At 40.2% G+C, this 17,252-nt stretch overlaps 1 protein-coding gene across 1 annotated transcript; it reads left to right on the plus strand.

The window, feature by feature from the left end:
• Positions 1-6,324: 6,324 nt before the first annotated feature.
• On the plus strand, positions 6,325-12,261 carry LOC106964389 (uncharacterized). Its single transcript, XM_015059909.1, has 3 exons — positions 6,325-6,471; positions 7,950-8,573; positions 12,195-12,261. The coding sequence occupies exons 1-3, from the start codon at positions 6,437-6,439 to the stop codon at positions 12,259-12,261; spliced, it is 726 nt and encodes a 241-aa protein (XP_014915395.1). The 5' UTR covers positions 6,325-6,436.
• The last annotated feature ends 4,991 nt before the right edge of the window (positions 12,262-17,252 follow it).

Genomic DNA, 17,252 nt, shown 5'->3' on the forward strand with positions numbered 1-17,252 from the left:
AAGCCCATCTAGGGACAAGTGCTGCGAATTAGCTGCTGCTATTGCATCATGACGCAAACATGGGACTCCTGTTCTGTTCAGTTTGTCTATGTTGACGTGTGTCTGTCCCTATCAAATAAACTTAAATAAATAAATAAGGTGTTTGTATGAATAAAACAGTATCAGACAGGGAAACAGGTTTTTATTTAAATTAAATTAAACACAGACATCTACAACTACACTAGTTTAAGCAGAAAAGTTGAAGTATCTTCTCAGACTAGACAGACCTAGAGCAATCATGGAGAGTAAAATGAGTTCCCAATCTGGAGAGAGCCAGGCCGTCACCATAGACACCATGACGGGAATAATCCATCCTCTGTTCCTCAACTTGACCTCAATGGAGTGGATGCGTCTCGCTACTGGAGACCCAGCTCGCAGCACCACCTGCATTCTGGTCAAGATTTTGGGAGAAATCTTGGAGCTTTTTACAACCAGCATTCTGCATATTCTCCCAAAAGATAAACGCTTCACTTAAGCCGTTGAGGCGATTGTCGGCAACAAAGTCCCAGAAGTGTTTGCAAGAGTTGTAAAAGTCTATGGAGACTTCAGTACCGACCACACTGAAAAGTTAAGCAGGCTTATCGTCAAGTATGTGGTCGACACTGAGTTCCTCAGACTCCGACGACCTTACGAGAAGTCCCATGATTCATGACATGGCTGAAGAAACCAAAGTCATAATAAATGAACTTTTTGTTAGATTGCATGCTTGTGAGGAATCCAAGAAAATACGGAAGGTTCCCATCTTCTCGAAGATCAGAGCTGAAAGTTCAAAGCTCAAAGATCTTCCAGGGAAGATGAAGGGATTCTTCACAAAATTCTCTCACAAGCATTCGGCGAAGGTTGCTCCAACACCAGAACAGCAGGAAACTTCTTCCACTGAACAGATGCCAACACTGGGCAGCCAGGTGGAAGAAGGGAAAAAGTCTGCAGGGGATTCTGGCATTCAGTCAGCCGAAGTGAGGGAGAAAACTTCCCCCATGGAAGCCTTTGTTTGTCTGGCTATCCTGGCAGCTGAAGATCGACAGGAAGAGGAATCAGAACCAGAGCCAAGGTTTGATGAAACCTCTCCTGTGGAGCCTTTCTTTCCTCCAGATGACTTATCGGTTGTTGTAAAGCTGGAAAACTGTCCCTCCAAAGATTTGTACATACAGGTGTTAGAACCAAAGCAAACATTTGGGGTGGACTTTGTTTATCAAGGACAACTGCCAGATGTCGATTGCGAGGAATACGAACCGGATCTATGGTTTGTTGAAGTTTTATATCCTAGCACATCCAGGGGCACAGGAGTTCAATGAATTCTCAACTCCCTTGTCTCCTATAGAGGAAGTTTCAGAGTATTCCTCTGAGCCATCTGAGGGAGAAACTTTGTCTGACAGTAAGATGCCAACTTCCTCAGTGGAAACAGAGGAACAGGCTTCACAGGAAGACAAGAGAGATTCATTGTCCTTGTTGATACACTGCCTGATTGCCCAGGCCATTAAAGCTTCAGGTTTCCACTTGTCTCTTCGGGATGGTTGTAACATTCATAAACATCTCTTAGAGAAAGTTGAACTGAAGTTCAGGGGGAAGAAATTGATGGTGACCCAGAAACAATCTCCGTTCACAGCCAGAAGATTTTTGTGGCTATTTGTAAAAAACTTAGGGGATCCGGTCAAGTTGTGGGAAATTTGCTTCTTTCAGAAAACGTGGACTTGGACAGAAAAGTCGATCTTGAAATATCTGAGAAGACCTGCAGAGAAACTGTCCATAGTTTCATGTTTTTTCAAAGGCCCGGGTGAAGTCATCTCAAAACCCTTTAAGTAAATGGACACGTGTGAAGTCCACCCCACCTGTGCAGAGTCCAGTCAGCCAACAGGAGACCACCCTGGATGGGCATCTGAAGCATCTATGGTTGAGGAACTCTTCAGTGGAGATCATGCAGGAGATGAAGCATCATAAGGTTTTGGTGCAAATGCAAAGTCTCCAGCAGAAATCCCTGAGGAGACGACTCCCACTGAGACTGAATCAGAAGAATGTGTTCCAGAGTCCGGCAGCAAACAGGAGAAAAACTTCTTCAGGGGGAGACTGAAGAAGTGAAGATGACAAAAATGGTTGTGAGAAACCCCTGTCAGTGATCTGATCAGGAGGATTGTTGAAAAATCAGGACTGAGCTAAAATGCAGAAAAATTTCATGCCAGTTTTGATCGGCTGATCGAGAAACTGTGGACTGAAATTGAAGGTGGAGTCCTGAGCATGAGCCCAGAGAAGATCACCAGCCAAGGACCTGCTGGAGAAGTGGAATAAGGCAGAGAATATTCTCATTTTCCTGGATTTAGGGCAGCCGATATTTGAGGAAATTATCCTGTCATATATCGGAAAGCATCTTCAGATTTGATGGGTTTAAATTAATTACAGTCTCTGCTGTCCTTTGGAAGTCAACCTCGGGACGGCCGGGTTGAGGTCTGGAGCCTCTGTACGAGTTTCCTCTGGGTGCTCCAGTTTACTCACAAGAAAAAATATGTCCAACGAACCTGCATTTTGGGTGCAGACCCATCATCTGGATATTGGTTTGGGTGTCTGTGTTCAACTAAGTTACCTACTTAGTGAATGATGAGTGTGTTGTTGGTTTTCTCTCCGGGTTTCTCCCAAAAACAGAAACATGTTCAATAGACCGAGCGTCCATGTTGGGTTCATTGGTGTTTCAACAACAATGAGTGAGTGAGTTTGTTATAGCATTTCTGTCTGTGTATTCGTTTGATTTTCTAGTGATTTTCTAGTAATCAATTCAATATCTATCCAGTTTAGAAAATTCTTCTTTTGAATTTTCAAATGTTTTCAATAGAGTGAAAGCTGCGTGTGGTGTTTCTTCTTTGTTTTCTCTGGACACTCCAGTTTACCCACAATATGTCCAATGAACCCCGCGTCCATTTTGGGTTCATTGGTGTTTCTAAAGCCACTGAGTGTGTGTGCATGTGTGTGCATATTTAATGAAGTTAAATTCCTGAAGAAGAATTAATGTTTTTCACTCCACTGCATCCTGTGTTTTAAACATCTTTTGAAATGCTAATGCTAGTATTAATTTATGAAGCAGGTGGGTGATTGTATTATTTTTATAATCTGATCTGTATTTAATTATTTGATGTGCACTTACTAATTTATTTCTTCAATGCTTTACTTTTGAGGACGGCAAAACAATTTTGTTTGTTGGTCATAAGGTTCAGTTTCGGTCCCATCTGACCAGAGATTCTTTCTTCTTGTGGAAAACTAAATGAGAGTTTATGTGGTTTTCTTCTCGCCACTCTTCCATTAAGGTCAGATTTATGAACTTTTTATCAAAGTTGAAGTGTCTCAGAGCTACCACAAGCCTCTTCTCTGATTAATGCTGTTCTCTTGCCCTTCCTGTTTAAGTTATCCGTCTCAAAGTCATCTTCTTCATTTTTAATAACGGGTTGAACAGAGCTCGGGATATTGTTTTATAACTTTATTCTTCTTTATATCTTCCACATTATTCCTGACCTGTCTGATGCTGTTTGTTCACCGATAACAATATGTAACCTCTTTACATTTATGTTGTGCTTTGTATTGACCTGTAACATTAATTAGCAATAAAATACAAAATAAAATCTCCAAAAAAAAGTGACAAAATGTGGAAAACGTTCTGTCCACGCTTTGCGTTTACATGTTTACCAAAAACTGGATTGTAGAAAATAAACGTAAGGGAAAAAACAAGTTCTCGTGCACCTGTTCGTGTCTCATCCAGGAGATCAGAGGAATGTGGCATGAAGATCGCTGGGAAACACAAACATAACTCTCATTAGTAAACCATCAGCCATAAACACCAGTGGAACTGAAAATATTCAACATTTCCTGACACAAATCAAAATCAAATCAAATCAAATGTTATTTGTATAGCACATTTTAGCAGCAAGGCATTTCAAAGTGCTTTACGTAGTTAAAAACAGAAACACAGAGTCATGTAACATTGAATAAACAGTAAGAAAGAGAAAGATTAAAAAAAAAAATCTGTTTACATTCTTTTCACTTGGTTCCCCCGCAGGATCCTCAGGGCAGTGGTCCAAATCAAGCCATCACTCACTGATTTAGTGAGCTAAGCTCGATCTAATTCATCTCAGCAACAACAAAAGCTAAATGTCAGCTCTGCAAGCCTCGACACAGAACTGCTTTTCTTCAGCGCTTTCCCTAATATTAACCCAACACCACTGTAATTATAGATAAACGGCTCACACTGTGTGAACGTGTTAAGTTCTGCATTTCGACGCCACGTCTTCATGTTTCAGGCACTCTGCAATAATCTCAGTAATTTATGCACCGTACAGTTTTGATGGTGTAAAACTTTTGAGTTTATTGGCTTAAGCCAATAGAACACAGTTTTTACCACAAGTAATCCCACCTAACACCTGTTAAAGTCTGTTTGCCATTGATGAGTCAACATGCAGGAAAGTAAGATTGACACTGATTACTTTCTACACCACAAAACTGTGTTCTTCTAAGCTTCACATTGTTTGTTTAATGAGCTTAAAAACAGGGAAACTGTTTTTTCTGTGATAACGATAATGTCAGTAATGGTTCAGCTGATTAAAACCCCAGGCTGTGAGAATGAGATCTGAGATTTAGGACAGGTTTTAATTTGAGAACATAAATTAGGGTGGGAAAGGGAAGATTTCAAATGTTTCATGTGACAAACTGTAAGAAAAAAACCCTCATTTTGGATTCCAGGGAATCGTCACTAGAAGACCGGGCCATTTTCAGGTTCTGACGTGTTTCTGTCTCAGGAACTCAAGGGAACAGGTGTATTGTCCCCCTGGTGTGCCGTCACATTCAGACTGCCGCTCTATAGACACACTGCCGACTCGTCTCTGTCAGACAGGACAGTGGTGGGGGCCTCTTTGGCTCTCGGGCGGCCTTCGCTTTGTTGCTTTATTGCTTCGCTTTGGGTTTTCAACTACAACAGGGAAAGGTGGGAAATGTGGCGATTAATGTCTTGATTGTTTCTCTTTATGGTAGTTTTTATATCTTTAATGTGCCTTTTATTATGTTTTTAATGTTTTTAAGCTTTTTTTGGGTGGTTATATATGCATGAGAACAACAGATTACCTCATAATTTCCTCTGGATTAATAAAGCACCACAGAATTCAACTTGTTTTAACTGAACTCAGCCCAACTTAACTTAACGCATTCCAACATAACCCATACTCAGATCAACCTAACTCAAACCAGCTCAACTCAACCCAGTCCAGTTTAACTCAGCCTAGCTCAACTCATCTCAAACCAATTTAACTTAACTGGATTAATCATTTGAAACATAAAAAAAACAAAGTCCAGTAGAGCTGTATTCATATATAAGCTAAAAAAAAAAAGCATGCAAAAAAAAAAAAAAAAAAAAAAAAAAGTCCCTTTACTCAAGTCTCTCACTATGGACCAGCCAGGTCTTGGTGACCCGGTTCTGGTTCTTGCTTAGCTGAGTGGTTGGTTCCTGGCATCTCAAACTTCCTCATGTGGAAACAGACTCAGGTGAGTCCAGTCAATCAGGAGGGGACTAAGGGCTATGTGATGGGTCATGTAATCCAGCTTATGGGCTAAAGCCGGGCACTCAAGACTTACAACTATAACTGTGTTTCGCTTCTGAAACACGACTAAGTCAAAAGGCTGAATTCCTTCATCAGGGCGTCATCCCGTCCTGCAGAGTTGTGGTAGTGAGTCATTCATGTAGTTCAGGTGTGTAGAGACAGGAATGCATCAAAAAGCTGCAGGACGGAGGCTCTACATTACACAATCTGACTTGTTGCTCTGTGATGTCAGATAACCTCACAGATGTGAGGTTAGGGAGGCCTGTCAACATGTATAATGTGCCACAGTAAGCAGAGTGATTAGTCATTTCAGGGTAACAGCCACATCATATTTAGCTACTGAACTGTGATCACATCCTGTTTGTTGTGGATACGACTGCTGTGCCCTGAGGAGTGAACGACCAAAACAAGACGAGACGGCAATAAAACCGCCCTCATCATGTCTCTAGCTCTGTACTTTGCGTTATTTCCACTTGATGTTGTTTTGGGGGAAATGAATTTCTAGTAGCAGCTCACACCTGAAGGCCGACTTTCCCTCCCTTCCTGCTCCAATCGCAGCTCCTTCCTTCTTTTAAGAGTTACCTGGAAAACCAACACAAGCCCGCACAGATGCCAGCTGAGTGGAGCAGAAGCCTCGGGCAAAAAACATTTTTTGCACAATCATGAGTCACATGTGGACAGGTTTTGCTCGGCAGGCGCGATGGCATGTGGAGGCTGTTCAGGTGGAGCCACATTAGCAGAGCCAAAGCAGAGAAGGCTCCTCATGCACTGTGATTTCCCACACCGCCACACTGGAATTATGGTTATTGTGGAGAAGTTGTGAAACAAGAATGGTGAGCTTTGACCTTGACCTACCTCCACACAGGTGAGTTCTGATAAACAGCCGAACAAGTTAAAAATAACGACCTGGATAGGAGGGGGGTTGAACTTGTCTCTAGAGGTTGGGAAGATTGAAAGTTGGCGTGACTTCGAACAAGGAAGTGTGGGGAGATGTTGAGATTGTTGATTTAATTTGACGTAGAAATGGAAACCTCATGTTCTCATCTGTAGAACGGCTGAAACATCCCAAGGCCAACTTCTAAACGTTTCTTCCTCAGGTTTTCAGGGATAAAACCCTGGACGAGTCGACTGTCTTTGTTGCCGTAGGTGACCTGATTTATGCAGCTGTACTTTAACCTGATAGGCTTCGTTCAAAACTGACTTATAAACCCAACAGTACCAACTAAACACTAACACATTCCCACAGTTCTTACTTTTATTGGAAGATGATGACTTTAATCTTGTCTACGCTTAAAATACCATAATGAGAGGTTTGTGAGTCGCTTCAGGTCTCAAAGGTACAAATTATTTCATAGCAGATAAATATACAGTTCAAAACTATAGACAAGGCTGAAAACTTTTACTTTTAATTGCAATCCAGCTTGAAAAATGTGTTCTTCCAGTGATGTAGAGCGCTTTAAACGAAAGTTTTCACACACCTTCAGCTTTTTCTAACCACTGGCTGCATTGCAATCACAACCTATTACATAAAAGTAATTTATGTAATAAACCAACCCACAAAATGTCAAATGGTGTAGCAGGACAACTATGACTGTCAAATCTTTTTAGAAATAAAAATCTGAAAAGTGTGGCGTGTTTCTGCTCTCTCCACAACTCTCATTTTAGGTTAAAAAAAAACTGAATTACAATGGATTTAGAGTTGCACTTTTGTCTTACATTGTTGTGGCTCTTAAGTACTTCCAAACTGACAATTTTGGCCCACATGCCAAAATGTTTACACACATGTGGTCAAGATCAAAACTTGTTCATCTGTTAAAGTGGCCCAGTCAAAGCCCAGACCGAAATCCAGCTGACAAGCTAACTTGAAAAACCTTTAATGACAGACACGTTTCTTCCAATCTGACTGAGCTATCCAACTCTGCTCAGGCGCCTAAAATCAAATACAGGCCACTTTTTTCCAATCATAAAATAAATCTTAAGCTATAAATCATTACTTGAGATGGTCCATTGTATAAAATAATTAAAAAAACAACAACACTGAAGTTTATTGTAAAAGTGAAATACTTTGGCACTAATAAAGTAAAAATATTATACATGCGTGTTTGTGTGTACTTATGCACATGTGGACAGAATGATGGTAGGCTGCTAAGCATGTCATCAGGATAGGCAGATATAAGCTTTTGCTATTCCTTCAAATTACGGGTTTGTTTATTGTTATTTTCCTGTTTCCCGTGTTTCCCGTGTTTAATGTTGACAGTTTACCAGAATGAACTAAACTGAACTAATGCGGTTACCCCCCACCCCCCTCCTCTCTGAACTAACATTGGTTTAAACTGTGTGCAGATATCATGAAGCCTTAAAGAAGGTGTGGAAGCTGAGCTCGCAGTGCTGGCCCAGTTCGGTCACAGAGGGAGTCCTCTCCTCCTCCAGAAGCTGGCTGCGGCGCTTCCTCATGCTCAAGCTGGTCACCGTGCTGCTCTTCCCCTACGGCGACGAGCTCCCCCTGCTGGTCGGCTGCGCGTTCAGCATGCGGGCTCTGCAGCTGCTCTGCTCCCCTCACATCTCCACCAAGCCGTCCTCCGTCTTCCTGCTCCAGCTGGCCCGGACGGACGCGCTAGTGCTGCTGCGCTGGCTCATCCGGCTGGGACTGACCGTGGGACTGTGGGCCGAGGAGGAGGCGGGAACGAGCCGGGCTCTGAGCGCGCTCAGCGAGCAGCTGCTCGAAGCCCATCACCTGGCCTCGCTGCTCCTGCTGGGGCTGCTGGGGCTGGAGGCCACGCTGCTGGCCCACTGGCCGCTGCAGACCCGGAGGTTCAGGACTTCCCAGTGGGCCCGGCTGTGCTGCCGTCTGACCTGGGGGCTGGTGCTGCTGGAGCTCGTGTGTTTGCTGCACGCGAGGCTCTCTGAGCAGCAGACGTACCTGTCGACGCTGCTCGTCGTCTCCCTGGGCCTGAGGAAGATGCTGTGGTTCGTGAATTCGTGGATGCATTACGCCGTTTACAGCTTCAAACCACAGAGAAGGACGAGCTCGTTTCATTAAGAGCTTCTAAAAACTCAAAGTGTTTCCACTTTGCTAAAACACCAAAACTTACAAAGTACTTTGTGGCCTGGGTTTTTTTTTTTATTTTTAGTACAAACACTTGAAATAAGAGCAAGCTAACTTAGAATTAAAATTAAGTTAGCCTAATTGGACTCCTGCAAACTCGCCTAAGATCGCCGCCCCCGTCTTATTGCGACACTTCCGGTTGTAAACCATAACATGGAGGGGCTTTATAGAAGCTGGATTTGATTTTTAAGAAAGTACTAATTCAGTAGGGAGATACATTTTCCCCATGTTATAAAATACTTGCACTAAAACTAGACCAGCAATGCTTGACTTTGTGTTTTTGCAGAGCGTTTTATTTATATTCTATAATAATGTTGATTTATAGTCAAATAGTGTTTTGAAGCCTATCCTGTTTTTTGTTGCTGTTGTTGTTTAGTGTCTCTTAAATTCATTCCTTAGTGTCAAATTTTAATCTAATGAAAAATATTTTAAGATTTTATTCGCACAAATAAATAGGCAGTAATGTCTATAAGTTTCTTATAATTGTAAATTTTTATTTATTTTATTTTTTTTAAGCTTAGCTTATTGTAAAGGTAATCTAAAGCTGTAACAAGCCATTTCCTGCTTACATTTTAAATTTCCTGTTTGTCCAGGATCTGGCTTGGAGAATCCAGCATTTGCTGAGGTGATGAACCCAGTGATTGTTTTGTGCTCTGACGCAGAAGATTATGAAATTATTTTTTGCCAAATTGCAGATTTTTAGCCCTCTGGCAAACTATTTTCCCAGGACTCTCCTTGGGATTTTTTACATTTATAACCAATTACTTGAATTTCCCTACTGGGGGACAATTAAGGGTATTTCTATTTTATTATTGTCTACTTGACTAAGAATGCATGACTTAATGAATGTAAAAGCATCTATAATTTATTCCTCATATTGTGTTTAAGTATTTTTAACTTGTCTTCTTCCAGTCAAAGGTCTTGATGAAATATAACATCTTGTCCATTTGGGAGGTTATTTAACTTTACGATGGGATAAAGGCTAAATATGCTCATGTATTTATTTCCTCTTTATCTGTTTAATGAACATGGCAGAAATTTTGCTGTCACAATTTGTAATTTAAGACGTGTGTGTGTTTTTTTTTTAACGATGCTGAGTGAATAAAAAGACCTTGTGAGATAAATTATGCACACAACAGCAGGTTTTTATAACAAAACCATCAATAAACCACTTAGAAAAACACTGTAAAAAAATATATTTTTACAGGAAAACTAGCAGCTGTTTTCCTGTAAAAATTACAGACGTTAAGTAATTAACTCTTCTAAAAAAAATTAGGGTAAAATCACAGCTGAATTACATTAATAATCTGTTATGATTCTAAAATCTAATGTTAATTTTGCATAGCAGTGTTCTACATAAAAAGATTTTTTAAAAAGTATGGCATAAAGCGACTAATAACAGTAATAAAAAGCGGTTTTTAATTTTACTGATCACGTGTCGCTCATGGACGTCAACCCGAGGAATGAACTTTGTTTTCTCAAAGTATCATGGAAAGATAATCTCTGTCTGCCTCCTGATGATTATCCAGTCTTTTCACTATTCATAGATTGAAGCAGGGATTCTCTGATCCCAGCTATCGCCTGAGGACGATACGGATTTAAGCTTTTTTTTTTATTATTAGTATCACTTTCCCTGACTTAATATGTTATTTTGCAAGCTGCACTCCAAATACAACAGCATTCTTTGAAGCCATTTTTAACGATCATGAAAACTAAACTTCAAAACGAACACAAAATGGAATGAAAGTCTTACATTGATAACCTTACATTGTGCCATAAATTGTGAAATAGAGACAGAATTGGCAGTCGCAGCTCCTTGCGTTGGACCCATTTTTCCTGATTTCCCCATCAGAAAGCAGCTGAAACGCCAGCCGATAAACTTTATGACACAACTCGACGTAGTGCAGATTAAATATAGTTTTATTTTACATAGCACTGGTTTTACAGAAGCATCGTACTGGGTGATTGGAACATGCCTACGGGTCGAGCCGTTTTTACTTCCTCGTCAACGGGACTGTCAAATTTTTCCAACCGAGATTTCCAGAGTTTAAATTTCAAAGGCCTTGGGTGAAGACCTGCCGCTTTTAATCGCAGGCTGTGGCCTCACTTGGTCACCAGGCTGGTTTCGTTAGATCGCAGCAGCCTTCCCACCTGTTACATGGACAAGGAAACAATATTAGCGGCTACAAAATAAACACGCCTTGGCTGTAGGACAACTTTCCAGCCACTCAAGCAATTCCCCCGGTACGGCCTTTACGCTAACGTTTTTTAATTTAATTTTGTTTTAACCTCCCATTCAGGCTCATCTACTTCCTTTTTTCCGTCCCTCGTAAATCCCCCTCTTTCCGTCTGTTTCCATGTCTTTAGACACAATCTAGAGCTCTCCACCTACCTCACCCTCGCGCCGATTACTCATACGAGCGAGGTTCAGTTTTACATTTCCCTATTGATATCTTTTTAAAGTAAAACAAAGTGTGATACAAAGAGTTTAAGTGATGCATCTTCTTTATGCACCTTAATGAATGTACTGTTTTTCAGCTGCCTGGTTTCTGTTTTGCTAGCACACACAGAGACTCCTCTGTGTGTCTGAGTCAAACAGGGGTCAAACCGATAACGCGCCACGCTGCAAACGCACGGATGACACAAATGCACACTGACGACTCAGATATCAGCTGTTTCAATCATGCTGCGCTACAGCTTGGCTGCTGATGACGAAACAAATCACAAAAAGAACCTGATGTAAGTATTTGCACCACTTTATTTCACATTTTATTACACAACCAACTTTATTACCCTAGCAACCAAAACTTGAAGTAGTGCACATTCGTTGAGTGGACTACTAACAAATGTGCACTTGTTAATAGTCACATTTGTCACTATTACCAAGTTACAAATGTGTTAATAAAAGAAATGTTACTATAAATATAAATAAATATATTTATAAATAAATACAAATATTTCAATTTTTTTATTAATAAAAATAATATAAATGTGTTTTATAAATTTATAAAAATATGTATTTTTATAAATCAATTTATAAAAAATAAACTGATTTTTTTTCCAATAAAATGAATCAATTTGTGACTATGAACAAGTTACAAATGTGTTAATAAAATAAATTTTAAAATATATATGTATAAATATATAAAATAATATAATTTTTATAAATAAAAAATATGTAAATTTTTTTATAAACAAAAAAAGTTATAAATTTGTGTTATGAGTTTATAAAATATATATTTTTTATAAATCAATTTATAAAAATAAACATTTATTTTTTATTTTATAAATACAAATAAATCAATGCACACCACTTTTCAGATCTTTGTATTTCCCTCCTCACGTCTGTAAAAAGACATGAGAAGGTAAATCTCTCACCTCCAGGTGCCCAAGTGTACAAGCAGAGGGACTGGCTGCAGTCTCACGGTTTAAGCTGCTGCAGTTTCACCGCTCTTTCCTGCTATTTGTGTTATGTCCAGCAGGTGGCAGCAGAGAACAGCTGAGCAACTTTTTAAATCATTACCAACAGACCCAGCAGCAAAGAGGTAACAAGTTTGAATCAAGTTCTGGTTAAGGTTTGGGGCCACCGTAGTTTAAGGGTAAGTGGGTTATAGAAATTAATTAAAAAATGAGTGGGAGTCAATGTAAAGTCTTTGTAAAGATAGACATGCATGTGTGTGTAGAACTAATCAATTATGGTTGAAAGTGGAGGAACGACATTCTTCTTTCCCATGATGCTCTCTGTTTGGCAGTTGGCAGCTTTACACAGCTTGTGTTTGAGAATCTGCCGTCGCTCACATGTGAACAACTGACAGATTTTGTTTGGTTTTCTGACGTATGATAGCTGATATATTTATTCAGTATTTACAATCAAAAACCATGGAATAAACATAGTCGTATTATAGATCACTATTGAAAAACTGAAAAGAAAAGTTGTCAAATGATCACGTCAACACGATTATTGCTGGATATCTTATTAATTATTATTATTATTATTATTATTATTATTATTATTATTATTATTAGGGGTTTTTGTTTTTGGTGAAATTTGAAGTGTAGTGATTGTTCATCCACTATAGTTCAAATTGAAATAGATGCTACATTGATGGGTCGACTATTAAATATGGGTTTAATTGTTATATGTCTGTATTATTCAAACAATAAATTAACGTTTCCGTAGGTGGATAAGGAATTGGGACGCTGGTGAGTTCATACTTTCACCACATGTGGCTGATGTTTGCATCAGATGCAGATGCAAACATCAGTCATTGTTTCCCTCCAGTTCAACAAAACCACAGTGAGATCACACAGATAAAGTGAGGATGTTGCTTTATGAGTAAGAACCACCAACCCATGCTTTCTTAGCACGCTATGTGTGTGAACTGAACCTTTGAAAAAGTCTAAACAGGTTTGTGTTGGAAAGAAAACACTTCTGAGTAACTGGACTGGAAGAAAACATTTCCATTCTTCAACCGGTTGCAAGGCGACATTTCCGTGTTTAAAAAGTGGCTGCAGAACAGGTAATATTTCTGTTGCATCCTCTTGGGTTCAGGACAAATCACTCCACTAAATCTGGGCCAAGAAAGTCTGTTCAGGTTCTTTGTGTTGGTCATGTAGCATGAGTTCAGTCCACACCACCATCAGTTAGGCCAGTCTCTTCTCTTCACAGCTCAGTCCTGCACCGAACATGTTAAAGTCAACTAAATCATATCAGGTCTCTTCAAATGTGTCGATAATCAGCAAAGTTCAAGATAAGTCAAGTCAGGCAGATTTGGGTTGACAGTCAATCAATCAAGTTTATTTGTGTTGCACATTTTGGTAACAATGTAGTTCATATAGTGAACTGTGAAACCAGTGACAGATATAATGAAATAACGAAGTTTATCACTTCAGATAATTAATCAAAATAGTAGAAAGATGCCAAGAAGGTAATTGGCAAATTACTATTTTTCCCGAACAGATACTACCCTGTACACTGTTTTATCGTATTTTGGAAAATGTAATTTGTTTTTCAAAAATATTCTGGGATAAATTAATTTTTAAAAACTTAAACCTTTCAGGTATACGAACATATTTTAGCTTAACTCTAAATATGTCTGTGATTGTGCAGCGAGGGCTCCTCCCTAGACCTGTTTATTGTCTTTCTCTCTCTGCAGGGAGATACTTGTCAGTAAATGTAAATGAAGCCCTCAGCTATTTTAGGTTGCATTCCATTAAAATGGCAAAGTACGTGATTCTGAAGAAAGACTTTATATTTAAACTCAGCAGTCAAACAAACTTCCTCCACCCGTTCAGGATCCACCAGGATCGCAGACTCGTATTGCCGCGGCAACAACGCCAGCTATCGGGCTATTTGGCTAAAAGAAAGGCCTTTCAGCCTTATATGGCGTGGGTGGAGACAGATGGCTTTTTCTCACAAATAAAGCAAAGAAGCACATTAAAACTTAGAACTTCATCCAAACATAAAGACACGACAAGGGAAACCGGCTGTTCAGATTGTTTCTAGACATTTTTGTTTTGTGAACAAAGAGAGGAATGTGGGGAGTAATCACCGTTACCCAGAGGGGCGATCAAACTGAACAGTCAGCAGGAAATACAGTACTACACAACACACTTCCACACATTCAGCCTAAACATAGGCGATGTGTCGCTTCATGCTTTTAAACGTCCAACGGGTGACAGGACTGGAGACTTTTGAGTCCCATTTAGATTCACTTAAAAGCAGAAGAAAAAAATCTTCTGATTTCTTCAAAGACTGCTAATGTTTTGCTGAATTTTGAAGATTTCAAACCCTAACTGGTCAGGGTTAGGGTTAGGTGTAAAAGAGATAACCGGAGAGAGGGGAGATTGCTTTGCAGGATTTACACAACAGGTATCACGGAGACGACCAGCTCCGTCTGCACAGGCTGGGGTCAGCCTGGTCAGTCCGTCTGTCTCGCCTCTCCGTCTGGAGGAACACGCTCTGACCTACAGCTGCTCAAGCAGAAAACCCTCTGGCGTAAAGCCTCCGATCGACCTCAGTCTGCAGCTTTACCGAGACGGACAGCGTTGATGGTTACCGGAGCTTATTTATTTGACAAAATCTGATCGTCACAGCTGAACTGCGGGGCTACAGCTGGCTACGGACCATAATACTACCCAGGACACAACTCTGTCCTCATGTTAATATCTGTCCATAAAGCCCCACAAAGCTCAGGACTCCTGTGCTGGTACAGCCTCGCTGCCTTTGTACGGCTCTGTTGTCAGGGCAGAGGTATGTATGGCACAACAGGGCTGCCCCCAAACCCTCCTGGAGCCAGTGAATGAGAGGATGGGCTGAGGCAAAGGGAGGGCAGCAAAGGAAATACACTCATCATCGCATTAAAGGAGAGATGGACAGAGAAGAGGAGAGGATGGAGGGAGGGCGGGTGGCGGAGGAGTGGGACTGCAGTAATAGGGTTTTTTTTGTTTTGGTTGGTGTGACTCACAAAGGCTTGACCTGGTTAGCACTGCTTAGTTACCGTTACCAAACACATTAGCAGCCAGGGGGCCAGCGTGAGGTCTGAGGGCATTTCTGTTCTTCAACCTAACCTGGTGTTAGTTATGATGAGGCTTCAAAACACCTGTAACTTTTGACCCTTTGCAACAAAGTCACTTAATCACGCGAGGCACCATGTCAGACGTCGGAAGTGAGGGATGGATCTGTTGAACAGAGCAACTGCGATTGTTTTTCCAATTTATTTCTGCCAACCTGGAAACATAGTAGTCACAGCTTCTATTTGTTCTAAGTTCTAAGTCCAACTAATTTGTCTGTGGAAGTAGCAAACCTATTTGGGGCTCATAGACAGCGGTATTTACAAAAGTTGGAAATAGCTTAGCATAGATACTGACCCATAACGGCATTTCCCCATATCCCCTCTGGCAGTCCTAAGAGATGGGGTCATTTGGACCCTCTGTGATGTCACATGTGCTGTTACAAGTTTTTTTGTGTGTGTGGTGTCAGGAACTGACGGTCTGATGGGACAACCCCCCTGCTTCCTGCCTGTCCAACCGTGACATTTGCTGTGCCCCTTCTGAGGATCATGCTAAGACCATGAGAGTATTGAAGACCTACAAAGTTTATACACTCACCAATTTTAATGTACATGCTACATTAGTTCCAGTGAAAAGTTTGAGAACCCCTGGGCTTATACGATAGTGGTGCATTTTCTCTACAGTTACTAAGAATCAGAGGCCTACCTTCTCTATCCTGCAATATTTGATGGTATGTTACTAAATGTACTTATTAATGAAATACACGAATGGTAATGTTATCACCGTCAAAAGATTGTTCGCTGCAAGTCCACGAACTGCTAGTAGTTACGATTGACAACTGCCTTCCGTTGTCGTCTTGCTTCTTCAGCAAAAGGTTTACGCTAAAATTCGGTTTGGGTTCTTGTCTGTTTGTGCAGCACTCTATGACCATATCTAGAGTGAAATTAACTAAATGAAAACAATGTTAGGCTACCAAAGGTCTGTTTTTAGCAAACTTTACAGGAGTTGTTTTGACGTTCGTCGTTCGGAGTGGGTTGCTTTCCGAAGAACGTTACGTCACGTACAAATGGCCAAAAGAAGAGGCAAAGGTGACCTCTACCAGTCATAAGAACATGAAATCATAGCGGGAAGAAAGTTTAGTATTGTGTGGCAGAGAAGATGCTCAGAAAACATCTCAACGAAACTTGATCGTCTTTGAGGACTCATATTGATTTGCTTTATGTGATTATTTTCAAAATGACTACAAATGCATGACTCAAATGGAGAAAAGAAGAAAACCTAATGACACCATTATGGGTTGTGGGAAATACTTACAGGAAGTGGAATGTTTTCTATTTTTTTGAAAAGGAATCTAATGGAGATGTCTTAAGTAGCTTGGCACTTCACTTTTGAGAGTAAATTATATGTTTGGGTTAGATGAGTTAGATGGCACTTTACTGAACTCTAATGTGGGAAACTGTATTTGGTCCAAGAAGAAAGATTTGGAAATTTACATTAAAATTTGAAATCCTTAGAAACATTTGGCATTTTAAGTTTGAGCATTTACCAAGTTCTTTGCTCAAAACTTTAAAGTCAAAGCATCTTAATCAGACGTTTTGGCTAAGACCACTAAAGGCACACTTAGGTACCTGTACAAATAACCGTAAAGGTTGAAGGTCATACAAGCATGTTTAAATTTTATTAATGTAACATGTGCACTATATAAAAAGTTTAAGTCTCCAGGACCAACTAATCTGGATTAATAGTGAATGAAGAGGCCTATCAATTAACATGATGAGTGATAAATTCTGAACCCTTTCTTTAAGGTTTCCGTTTTTAGCATCCAATGAGAAATAAAAATATTTGACATACATTTATATAGTCTAAGGAGTAGAAAGCACACAAACCGTTTTTATACTTTAGTTTCACGTAATCAGAAACTGAATCCCCTTGTAGAAGGCAAAATGTGATACTCTTCATCTCGGACATGTTTGAAGTCCGGAGATTTTTTTTTTTTTAGTACCGAGTCCGAGGAGAGAGGCTGTCAA

The sequence above is a fragment of the Poecilia latipinna genome, unplaced genomic scaffold (genome assembly GCF_001443285.1).
Source record: "Poecilia latipinna isolate Pla-1442-1.1 unplaced genomic scaffold, P_latipinna-1.0 Scaffold1668, whole genome shotgun sequence".
Lineage (NCBI taxonomy): Eukaryota > Metazoa > Chordata > Actinopteri > Cyprinodontiformes > Poeciliidae > Poecilia > Poecilia latipinna.

What these genes read in the sequence shown, in the direction of transcription:
- LOC106964389 (XM_015059909.1), top strand. Translation starts at nt 6,437, where the DNA reads ATGGTGAGCTTTGACCTTGACCTACCTCCACACAG. An exon ending in CTTGACCTACCTCCACACAG is followed by an intron (nt 6,472 to 7,949) that starts GTGAGTTCTGAT and finishes AACTGTGTGCAG; the next exon opens with ATATCATGAAGCCTTAAAGA. An exon ending in GGCCTGAGGAAGATGCTGTG is followed by an intron (nt 8,574 to 12,194) that starts GTTCGTGAATTC and finishes TATGTCCAGCAG; the next exon opens with GTGGCAGCAGAGAACAGCTG.